The 12,328-nt window shown below is 51.0% G+C and overlaps 1 protein-coding gene across 1 annotated transcript in view; it reads right to left on the bottom strand.

Moving 5' to 3' along the window:
• The window catches only part of TMEM181 (transmembrane protein 181), a 97,085-nt gene extending 86,991 nt beyond the window's left edge, over positions 1-10,094 (bottom strand). Inside the window, exon 1 of the mRNA XM_054558385.2 lies at positions 9,869-10,094. Within this exon, the coding sequence (XP_054414360.1) occupies positions 9,869-9,999 (131 nt within the window). The 5' untranslated portion in view covers positions 10,000-10,094. The remainder of the gene's footprint in view (positions 1-9,868) is intronic.
• Between the last annotated feature and the right edge of the window lie 2,234 nt (positions 10,095-12,328).

Raw genomic sequence — 12,328 nt, 5'->3', positions numbered from 1 at the left:
GGTCTCGAAATCCTGACCTTGTGATCTGCCCACCTGGGCCTCCCAAAGTGCTGGGATTACAGGTGTGAGCCATCGCGCCTGGCTGGCATCAGTATTTTTAAAGCTCCCTAAGGGATTCTAATGTACAGTAAATTTGATAACCCACAATGTAGGGCATTGGCAAGAGAGATCTAGAAGATGAACCCATGGAATCCATGCCACGTCAGCTCCTTCCTGGGGCTCAGTTTCAGCTCCAACACTTTCCTGGGGTTCAGTTTCAGCTCCAGCTCTTTCCTGGGGTTCAGCTGCATTTTTGCCCTTTGGTCTGTGAATGATCCCTGTATTCTCGTAATGTTTACCCTTTTTGGCTGAAACTAATACTTGCAACCAATGGTCTTCAATGCTGTAGTTGCCACATCTTTATAAAGTGACTATCGGTGCCTCTAGCTGTCCCTGACATAGCTGCCAATGATGAGAACTACAGCAAAGTTCTAATATGTTCTCATTCCTACTGCAGCCTGAGGGGAGGGTATTTGGTTTTGCATTTCCGCTTGCAGAAGCTGAGGACAGTCTCCACTGGAAGAATGCGGGTTCTGGAGCTCCCAGCTTGTCACCACAAGGCAGGAGCATGCTCGATCTTTCCAGATGGAATAGGAAGTAATCTCTGTCGGCCTGAATCCTAAACAGGGGGCTCTGTTCACCGAAGAGCATGGGTTTATACATCAGAAACACTGCCCCGGTCATGCCAGATAGATAAGCCAGGGAAACTGGTCATTATCTTCACTTAGGAACAAAACTCTGTTTTTAAATCCTGACAAGACTTGAAGGCTGAACGTCAACAGTAAACAACCAAGATTACTTTGCTGGATGTACTCCACCATGAACAAACACAGCGCAGAGGGTACTTTCCTAGCCAAGTAGGTGTATTAAAAAGAATGGGAAGCCAGAGCCCCAGTTATTCAGGAGGCTGAGGTGGGAGAATCAGAATCACTTGAGCCCAGAAGTTCGAGGCTGTAGTGCACCACGACTGCACTATGAGGAGCCACTGCACTCCAACCTGGGTAACGTAGTGAGACCCCGTTTCTAAAAAACAAGACAACCACCACCAAAAAAAACTAAAAAAGAATGGAAAGAGTGTAGCCATGCCCCCCTTACAGCACGTTTCCAAGTTCTGTTGGGTTCCTTCATTCCCCAGGAGGCAGAGAAGTCAGGACGACGCCCACCCGCCACGTGCCCCTGCATCCCATAGCAGCTGGAAAAGCGGGCGGCGTTGCTCATGACGAGCCTGCCTCACGCCTTCAGAGCTCTGCTCCCACAGGCAGGCGATCAGCCCTTCGCTCAAGCTGCTTCCTGCGTAGCAAAACAAGCGCTGCTCCAGCGAGACCCGTCATCTGCCATGACTTTCCAAGTCACGACAATGCCAGGGGAGGCCAGTCCCAGGCATGTGATGATTCTGTGCAGTTGTGGGTCCCAGGGTCACAAATAAATCCTCTGCTATGGCCTTGAACATGCAGAACAATGGGGCTATGTCCTGATTTCCTAAGTATGGCCTAAACCTCACAACTCCAGTAAACATGGGGTAAGGAAGAAAGGGGGGTGTAGCGGGAACGCTGGTGCAGAAACGTTCGGAGTAGGCATAGCAGTGCCCTGCAGCCCACAGCTGAGCAAGCCGCAGGGGAACGGGGCCTGGAGAGCTGCCTGGCCCCTGAGCGGTGGGGCAGCATCCTCTCCCTGTGCGGCTGTAAGGTGCCAGCTTCCTAAACCGTCACCCCGGGGCGTTTTCCTTTTAGGGTAGTCTTGCCAGGGTATTTTCACGTTGAAATGCATGCTATTTCTTATAAATTACACTTCTTTCATTGCTTGTTTAGATGACATTTAGGGTAATTTAATTTTTTTAAGTTATGGAAGCACGTATGACGTTTTCAAGGAATTTCATTTCGGGATAGGAAAAGAGGGACTACAACATAGTTGCTGTTACAAAAAGAGCAGGAGGGAGTTCTCCTTTGAGAAGCACAGCTCTGAGGCCGTGGGCAGGCCTTACAGGGAGCTGTCCATTGAGCAGGGGAGGAGGTGATGAGGACTGAGCCAAGAAGAGCAAGAGAACCAGCCAGCTGGAAGGAAGGTGGGAAGACCAAGACCCCAGAGCGCAAGAGCTCAGGGGTTTGCCCTGAGGCTCATAGAAGGGAATGCCATTGAGGCTGAAGAAATTGGGGAAATGAGCGCCCCGTCCCTTTCTGCACTGTTCAGTTAGCTTTCAGCCGCCTTCTGCCCGCTACCTGACCGTGATACCCCAGCGCGCACACACTACCACAACAGACGGCTCATCTATCTGAGTCTCCAACCCTGCCTCACCCAGCCTGGCTTAACCTGGAGTGGCTCCTTGCGTCCTGATCCACCTTTAGGTTGACCAACCATCCTGATTTTTCTGGGACGGGGGGGTTTCCTGGAACACTAGACTTTCAAGCCAGGATGCGCTGAGCACCATATCTCTGACCCAACAGCTCCTGAGCTAGGCCAGAGCCTGTTTCCTCTGCCTTCATTGCATACTCTCCCTCACCCCAAAACACACACACACACACACACACACACCCTCTCCAATTTGCACCTGAGAAACTCAGGCAACTCAGGTGACACAGTGAAGGTTTCAGACACCTCTGCCGGGGAGACGGAGCCACGCTGATCCAGACACAGCTGCGCTATCAGTCTGCTATCTCCGTTTTAGAGCCAGAAGGGATCCAAGATCATCCTATAAGATGTGCAGACCCGATTTCCAATAAGCACAGCGTCCGATCCAAGCCAGGACCTGCCCAGTCCTCCTGACTCTTGTTCATCAAGCATTCAGCTGCTATGCTTAGAAAATATTGGCAGAGAGGAGCCAAAATCCACAGCCCTGTATCAACACATGAGCCGTTCTTTTCAAGGAAAGCCTGTTAGGGTGTGGCTTGTGTCCCCAAAAAGATGCTAAAGTCCTAACACCCAGTGCCTGTGAACGTGGCCTTATTTGGTGATGAGGCCTTGGCAGACAAGCAAGCTAAAATGAGGTCATTAAGGCAGGCCCTAAATCCAGTGTGACTGATGTCCTTATAAAAAGGGGAGATTTGGACACACACATAGAAGGAAGACGATGTGAAGACACAGGGAGATGACAGACATCTACAAGCCAAGCCCGAAGCTACCAGAAGCCGGAGAAAAGGCATGGGACAGAATGTCCCTCAGGAGGAGCCAACTCTGCCAACACCTGGATTTCGGACTTCTGGCCTCAGAACCAGGAGACAATACATCCCTGTTGCTTGAGCCCTGCAGGCTGTGGTATTTTCTTACCACAGCACTAGAAGGCGGCCCCAGCACCCCAGCTTCCACATCTGGGGAACGAGGTCCACTTCAAGCTTCAGGTGTCCCACCAGACTTGAGGCCTGTTCTCCTCTGGCAAAGGATAGTCTTTCAGTTGCCAGAACTGAGTCATCCTTGCAGCCGGGTGATGACCAGGAAGAACAGATGGGATGCTTATACCTGCTTTGCTATCCAGGAAATTAGTATCTTTATTTCTTCCTCTCAATTCAGAGCGAGATGTGGCTTAAATAAACATACTCTGAGGCCAGGCGAGGTTCCCAGCACTTTGGGAGGCTGAGACAAGCAGACCACGAGGTCAGGAGATCGAAACTATCCTGGCTAACACAGTAAAACCTCGTCTCTACTAAAAATACAAAAAATTAGCCAGGCGTGGTGGCACGCACCTGTAGTCCCAGCTACTCGGGAGGCTGAAGCAGGAGAATCATTTGAACCTGGGAGGTGGAGGTTGCAGTGAGCTGAGATCGCGCCACTGCACTCCAGCCTGGGTGACTGAGCAAAACTCTGTCTCAAAAAACAAACAAACAAACAAACAAAAACCACTCTGGAGGCCGAAGCAGGCAGATCCCGAGGTCAGCAGTTCGAGACCAGCCTGGCCAACATGGTGAAACCCCTTCTCTACTAAAAATACAAAAATTAGCCAGGTGTGGTGGTCCACGCATGTAGTCCCAGCTACTCAAGAGGCTGAGGCACAAGAATTGCTTGAACCCGGGAGGTGTAGGTTGTAGTGAGCCGAGGTCACGTCACTGCACTCTAGCCTGGGCAACAGAGCAAGACTCTGCCTCAAAAATAAACAAACAACAAAAAGAAACCCACACTCTGCTGTATGGGCAATAGCTCCGCTTACCCCAAGGTACGCAAAGAAATAATTAAGCCTAGGTAACCACCAGGAAGAGCTCTGGTAAGTGCATACAATACAGACTTGGGTTTGAATTCTGGTTCTAAAATGCAACCTCGAACAAGTTACTTGGTCTTGCTAGACTTCATTTTCCTCTGAGGGTTGTTGGGAAGATTATATAAGATGATGCATGTAAGCACTTGGTCCAGTACTCAGTACACAGTAAGGACTCAGTAACAGAATAACAACTTCAGTATCTGACAAAATATAATTCAAGAGATGTCCATTATAGACATAAATATGCCCAATACTATATGTGACATTCAGAATATGTTAGCCTCTGGCTGTGTGATTAAAAGAATATCTAGGCCGGGTGCGGTGGCTCACACTTGTAATCCCTGCAATTTGGGAGGCCAAAGTGGGTGGATCACTTGAGGTCAGGAGTTCAAGACCAGCCTGGGCATCATGATGAAGCCCCATCTCTACTAAAAAAAAACAAAAATTAGCCAGGCATAGTGGCGCATGCCTGTAATCTCAGCTACTTGGGAGGCTGAGCCAGGAGAATCGATTGAACCCGGGAGGTGGAGGTTGCAATGAGCTGAGATCAGGCCACTGCACTCCAGTCTTAGGTAACAGAGCAAGACTCCGTCTCAAAAAAAAAAAAAAAAAAAGATAAAATCCCAGTCTCATCAGGGACACTCACTGTCTCCTCCCACCAAAAAAAGAAACAAAAGACAGAGAGTTGTCAGTCAATAGTTACACCGAGGTGTACCCAGTAACTTGAAAACAAGGAGAAAAGATGAGGCCCTCTGATATGCTTACATCAAAATCAGTACAGATGCATCAGGAAATAACGTTGGCCTTAAATAAAAAACATGGCTCCCAGACCTTTAAACCTGAATGTAACCTGATCAAAGGTGTCAAAGCAGAAAGGAAGGTTGGCCAGCCTGGAGGCGTGGAAACGGAGCATGAGCCAAGGTGAGCTGACAGCAGTCACTGAGCTTTGTGTGGGGAGAGGGAGACGTGGCACCTGGCTGCCAATACTGCCACCCATTGGAAAATCCATCAGAGGAGGAGATGGGTGCCCCAGGGTGTCTCCACCTGCTGCTCTAAGATAATTCTTTTGGTTTTTGGGGGTTTTTTTGTTTGTTTTTTGAGATGGAGTCTTGCTCTTGTCGCCCAGGCTGGAGTGCAATGGCACGATCTCAGCTCACTGCAACCTCTGCCTCCCTGGTTCAAGCAATTCTCCTGCCTCAGCCTCCTGAGTAACTGGGATTACAGGCGCTCGCCATCACACCCAGCTAATTTTTGTATTTTTTAGTAGAGACGGGTTTCGCCATGTTGGCCAGGCTGGTCTCGAACTCCTGACCTCAAGTGATCTGCCCCCATCAGCCTCCCAAAGTGCTAGGATTAAGGCATGAGCCACCGCGCCTGGCCTGCTCTAAGATAGTTCACTCACCCCTCATGATTCTCCATCCTGGCAAGAGACCCAGCCCAGGTCAGTTACATTAGAATCCTCAAGGGTGGGACCTGGGCATCTGTGTTTTTAAAAGCTCCCTCACATCCTTGAGCTCAGAAGTTCAAAACCAGCCTGGGCAACATAGTGAGACCTTGTCTCTACGAAAAAATTCAAATGAACAAAAAAATTAGTTGGGTATGGTGGCACATGCCTGTAGTACCAGCTACCTGGGCGGCTGCGGGCGAGGAGTCGAGGAGGTCAAGGCTGCAGTGAGCCATGACCACACCACTGCACTCCAGCCTTGGTGACAGGGGTGAGACTCTCGCTCTCAAAAAAAAGAAACAGCTCTTTCGGATGATTCTGATGCGCAGCCAGCACTGCGGATCCTGATCTTACCAGTTCCCCCAGGGTTCAAGCGATTCTCGTGCCTCAGCCTCCCAAGTAACTGGGATCACAGGCGTGCACCACCACGCCCGGCTAAGTTTTCTATTTTTTGTAGAGATGGGCTTTCACTACGTTGCTCAGGCTGGTCTCCAACTCCTGGGCTCAAGTGATCCGCCTGCCTTGGCCTCCCAAAGTGCTGGGATTACAGGCACGAGCCACCGCGCCCAGCTGCCTTTGTCCATTCTACTGTTTTTTAGTATCTGGCTACTTTCCAGTTTAGGAGTATTACAACTTGTGCTGTTATTAACACTTTAGTACATGTCTTCTGACGGCCCCATGTATGCATTTCTGCAGGGCATATAACCGACAGCAAATGCTGGGCCTGAGGAAATGTGTATGTTCAACTTTAGTAGCTGCTTCCCACGTGGTTTTCCATGATTATAGCAATTTACCCTCCTATCTGCAGTACGTGAACATTCCATGTCCTTGTTACCATTTTGGTGGGGTGTAGATACGGAGATTCAAGGAGTTTTCTGTAGACTTCAAGTTATTCTTTTTCTTTTAGAGACAGCCAAAGAAAGCCAGCCAGTTTCCCCCATGAATGTGAATGAGAAGCAATAGCCCAAATGATTATCAGCAGCCAATTGCTATCAAGTTAAAAAGAAAAGAACGTGATTACATCATTAAGCTCCTGGATCAGCAACCCAATTCATTTCCTTATTGTTTAGACTAGTTCGCTGTGGTTTTTCTGTTATGTGTATCTGAAAACATCTTTAGTGCTCTCTTCAAAAAGTGTTTGAGTCTTACGAAAATCCGTGTGAAGAGGGTTTCTTTACCCTGATGTGGAAATGGATTGTCCAGTGAAATGCAATTAACTCCCCCCCAGGCCAGGGAGTTAGCAAAGGGTAGAACTGGGGCTAGAACCAGGATTTCAGATCCCTGGCCTACTGTTTTACCACCTTCCCTCTCCTGACAGGCAGTACAACTGTCATCTCTCATTTTGTGAAAATGGCCATGAGTCTTTTCATCACATAGCTGCAGCTCTTCACTGATGCCAAATTATGTAGCAAATATGCAAACAGCCATGCTGGTGAACAGAGGGGCCAATCATGTTTTATAAACGGAGCTTTAGCAGCTGTGTTCTTTGCTTCACCCTGTTATGAGAAAACTGCCAACCACATGAGGTGAGTCCCTGGTCCTCCAGGGAAAAGAGCTGATGCGTTTTACTCATAAATCACCAATAAGGAAATGAAGACAGTGAGAAGAGAAGGAGCCAAAATCATAGTAGCAATTTCACCTTCCAGCTAGACAGATGTGGAGCTGTAACTAGCAGCTTCCCAACTTAGAAACCCGAGTATTTCACCTAGTTTTGTACAGCGACAATCCATTGATATAAAAATTCAATGGAGCTACTGAAGATAGTTCAGTGATCTAAAACATCTTCTCACTATAAAACAGACTTTGTGATTCAGCCTAACTGCCCTGTCTGTACAAAATACTGTAAAGTACTCTGCAGTCAACTTGTGCTCATGGCGGGTGGCGGGGCAGAATCCATCACTGATCACTGCTGTGAATCTGTCTTCAAGCTCCAACTCAACTAAGGAAGTGGCTCCTGGAGCAAAGACTCAAATGCTTGCTGTAGCACAGGCAGCCAAATTGCTGATGTCACTTGTCCCGTGTAAAATCCCCTAGTGGCTTCACACTGCAGTCCCAGTGAAATCCACATTCCTTAGTCTGACCTTCAAGGTTCTTCAGGGCCTGGCCCTGTCTTTCTCTCTGATTACAGTGCTCCAGGCTCGCTTGTCTTCTATCTGTGCTTTGAACATTTCATGTTTTTATGGCCTCAGGGACTTTGCAATACTCCTTCCTCTTCTGGGACTTTCCTCCCTGCCTCCTTGTCTGGTTAGCTCCTCATTTTTCAGTTCTCAGACAAATGTCACCTTCAAGATGAGCCTCACCTGACTACCTTCTGTGTGGCAGCACCCTGTCACTCTCTCATGTCACTTGGTTTATTATCTGTAAGCCCCAGGACAGCAAAGACCCTGTCTTGCTCACCACTGTATTCACAACGCCTAGAACAACAGCAGGAACATAAAAGATGCTCAGTAACTACCAGGTGAATACATTGGTCAATGAATAAAGATGGAGATTAACCACTGGGGTGTGTTCTCTTCTCGGCTGTTTGCACTGCGATCATTCCACTTTCACTAGCTGTGTTGCCAAAGAAATATTCCCAGGAAAAGAAAATACAGACAAAAAAAAAAAAAGGCCAGGCATGGTGGCTCACGCCTATAATCTCAGTACTTTGGGAGGCCAAGGTGGAAGCATCACTTGAGCCCAGGAGTTTGAGACCAGCCTGGGCAATACAGGGAGATTCCATCTCTACAAAAAATACAAAAATTAGGTGATGGGGCACAGGCCTGTGGTCCCAGCTACTCAGGAGGCTGAGGTAGAAGGATTGCTTGGTTGAGCCAGGGACGTGGAGGATGCATTGAGCCAAGATTGCACCACTGCACTCCAGCCTGGGCGACAGGGCAAGAACCTGTCTCAATAAATAAATAAATAGGAAAAAAAAAAACAGAGTAGGGGGCGGGGGACGGGGGACTAGTAGAAAAGGAGATTGGAAACAATCTTATTTAACAAGAATGATATGAAACTGTGGGTTCTTTTCCCATACCCTCAGGTCTTCCATGAGGCTGCATTAAGACAGATTTCCAGGCTCGCCCAAAAGCCACATCACATGATTTTTTACATTTGTTTAAAATGGGCTTTTTCACTCAGTAACCATGACCCCGGTCCCGCTGCGTTGCTGATTAGCCCGTGGGAAGGCATTAGGTTTTTTAACAGATGTGAAGATAAGTGTGACACACCTTTTTCTGAGCATGTACCTATGATTAGCACAGGATGGGTCTTAGAAAAATGACGACCACCCGTTCCCCATAGCAATGCGATACCCTCGCCGCCCTTAGCACAAAGTGAGTAAATCATGACGAAACCTCAGCTTTCTGAGACCTTCTGGTTCAGACTTCCCATTTAACACATGAGGAAGATTGAGGTGTGGGGTGAGGGAGCTTCCTACCGACTCGCGATAGGATGCTGTCCCGACACCGCCAAGCCTTTGGGTAAATCGGCCATTGGCGGTGAACAGACTTTCCTTCCCCTCCGAACTGCAGAGCGCAGAGAGGAAGGGGGCGGGTGCCGGCGCCAGGGTCTGCAGTCCCCACCACTCTCCCCTAGGCCGCTGAAGAGGCAGACAGAGATGAACGCAAACAAGTTCCACACAGCCGCTCCCAGGCGCCGTGTCCCCGCGTGGCGCCCCGCGGCGTCTTCCCCGCCGCGCCCGGCCGCCCCCAGCCTTTGGCGGCGCCCCAGCCTCCGAGGCGTCCTGCAAAGCCTGGGGCGCTCGGAGCTGCGGCCAAGACCCTCCTCCCGACTCCGGAGCGCGCGCGGTCGCCTCCCCAGACTCCGCTGCGTGAGGCCCGAGCGGGGGCGGCGAGGCGAGCGCGGGAGAAGAACGACGCGGGGCGCGGGGAGGAGCCACAACCCGCAGCTCCTTTCCGGGGAGGCGGGAGCCTCGGCTAGGGTTTCAGCTGAACGGAAATCGGCTCTTCGGCCGGGGGCGCCGGGCTGCCCGGAATCCAGGAACCTGCGCGCCGCTGCCAGCACCCCTGCTCCCAGTCCCCTTCCTGGTCCCTCCCAGATCCCCGCCCCGACCCCGTCTCCATCCGTAGGCTCCGCGCCCGGCGGGCGGAGGCGGCCGTCGGCGGGACCAGGCCAAGGCCGGGGCGCCGCCGGGGTCCGGGAGGGGACTGCGGCCCGGAAGCCTCCGGCCGCCCCGCCGCTGCCCGCGCTGCGCCCACCTGTAGTAGCGGTCATCCTTGAAGGGCGTGAGGTCCTCCTTGAGCTCGCGGTACGCCTCCCGCAGCCGCCGGCACAGGTGCTTGAGCTCGCTGCAGAGCGGGGGCTCAAAGGCAGGGTACTCGGCGTCCATGCCGCGCAGCCTCCCGGGCCCCGGCCCCGCCGCTCCGCCCTTTGTGTCGCCGCTTGCGCCCCCTCTCTCCTCCCAGCACTGGGGATCGGGCTGCCGGCGCGCTGGGCGGGACCGAGGAGGAGGAGCAGGTGCGGGGGAGGTGGGGAGGGGGCGCGCAGGAAGCGGACCCGGTGCGCTCAGGGCTCCGCCGCGAGCACGCGAGGAGCCGGACACGGCGCGGGTGGGGGCTGGGGGGCCCGGCCCCCCGCCCCGCGAAGGGGCCTGAGTGGGGGAGGGAGCCGCGCCTATCCGCCTCCGCGCCCATCCGCCGCCGCCCCGGGAGAGGCAGAAGGCGGGGGAGGAAGTGCAACACAAGGTCGTCTGCCGCCCAGGACAAAAATCTCAGTGCCGCCCTCGCCAGTGGCAGCGCTGGGAAGGGAAGACACTGGAGGTGGGAGCACGAAGGAAAATGGTGCTTGGGGACGGACCGAGGGCCCTTTCCTGCTGAGGTCAAAGGCTGAAGCCGGCTACCGCGTTCAGCACCGCGGACAGCTCCCGCGGGCGACTTCTGGCTTCTTGGGCTCCACTTGGCCTAATGCAGAAACATTTCAAACTAAGCCCATTAGGGTTATAGTCATAATAAATATTATTTTTAAATGAAGTGTGTCCAAGTGAGGTGCCTCTTCCCACATGTACTAAAACCACCAAAAAAAGTCTAGGCAGAGGAGTTTCTCACCCTCTACAAGCTCAACACTAGTGTGCAAACTACAGTTAACCAGTTAACACGTCTTCTACGGAATGGTTTCTCCAAAGCGTGGTGTGATCTCCTCTTGTGAATTTTTCCAATAATAGGTGGAAAAACAGTCTTTCCAGACGATGTTAGTGCATTTCCATCTGAACCCAGGGCAGGTTTCCACGCAAGATTGATCCTGCGTGCACTGGGGGAAACCTCTTACTTTTAGGGACAAAACCTACACAATTGAACCTAAATAACTGTGGAATATCGATCCCAGGAATCTGTATTTGTCCAAACTCCACAGGCAAGTCTAATGACCACTCAGGTGCCAGTGGTCTCAGCATTCCCATGTTTCCTGCTGTGTGTGCCTACTCTGTCACTCCACCCAACTCTTCCTTGCTCTGTATTTTTATTTATTCTCTCCCTTCACATTTTGGAACAGCTTTTGTATGCTAGCCAGGCTCCCTATCAGGGCTTGCACATCTTCCTATAACTGCTGATCATCTTACATTGTGCAGAGTTAGGTTTTAGCCTTAATTCATTAACATGAGCATTTGTATTTAATCATCTCAGTATTTTTTTTTTTAAGAGCTCAGGTTTGGTGATACTCAAAATATAGTGCATCAAGAGCCGCACTAAGAAGAAGAACTTCAGAGAACACACATGCAGATTTGTTTTCTGAAATGAGAGAGACTGTGAGTTCAGCAGGTGCCATATTTTAAACATTGTATCATTGGCTACAGAGAGCTTATTTTTAGGAGGTATATAGGCCAATCTCCAAGATACATCAAAACACTTAAAAATCCTCTAGGGAGCCTTCCTTAGCTTCTCAAGCCTAGTTTTTCTTTCCTCCCTCTTTGAAGTACAGTAGCCCCTCGAGGATAATACACATCCGGCTCCAGCACTGTGAGGTACTAATCTATTTTGTCAGCTCTTTTACTACAAATCGCTAGAAATTCGAGATAAAACACACACACACACGGCCGGGCACGGTGGCTCATGCCTGTAATCCCAGCACTTTGGGAGGCCAAGGCGGGCAGATCACGAAGTCAGGAGATCGAGACCATCCTGGCTAACATGGTGAAACCCCGTCTCTACTAAAAATACAAAAAATTAGCTGGGTGAGGTGGCGGGCGCCTGTAGTCCCAGCTACTCGGTAGACTGAGGCAGGAGAATGGCGTGAACCTGGGAGGCGGAGCTTGCAGTGAGCTGAGATCACGCCACGGCACTCCAGCCTGGGCGACAGAGTGAGACTGTCTCAAAAAACAAACAAACAAAACATGCTGGGCGCGGCGGCTCACGCCTGTAATCCCAGCACTTTGGGAGGCCGAGGTGGGCAGGTCATGAGGTCAGGAGATCGAGACCATCCTGGCTAACACGGTGAAACCCCGTCTCTACTAAAAATACAAAAAATTAGCCGGGCGAGGTGGCGGGCACCTGTAGTCCCAGCTACTTGGGAGGCTGAGGTAGGAGAATGGCGTGAACCCGGGAGGCAGAGCTTGCAGTGAGCCGAGATCGGGCCACTGCACTCCAGCCTGGACGACAGAGCGAGACTCTGCCTCAAAAAAAAAAAAAGAAAAAGAAAAGAAACCACACACACACAGTGACTGTGCA

The sequence above is a fragment of the Pongo abelii genome, chromosome 5 (assembly GCF_028885655.2).
Source record: "Pongo abelii isolate AG06213 chromosome 5, NHGRI_mPonAbe1-v2.0_pri, whole genome shotgun sequence".
Lineage (NCBI taxonomy): Eukaryota > Metazoa > Chordata > Mammalia > Primates > Hominidae > Pongo > Pongo abelii.
The sequence above is the reverse complement of the archived record's forward strand: the minus strand, read 5'-3'. Positions and strand labels throughout refer to the sequence as shown.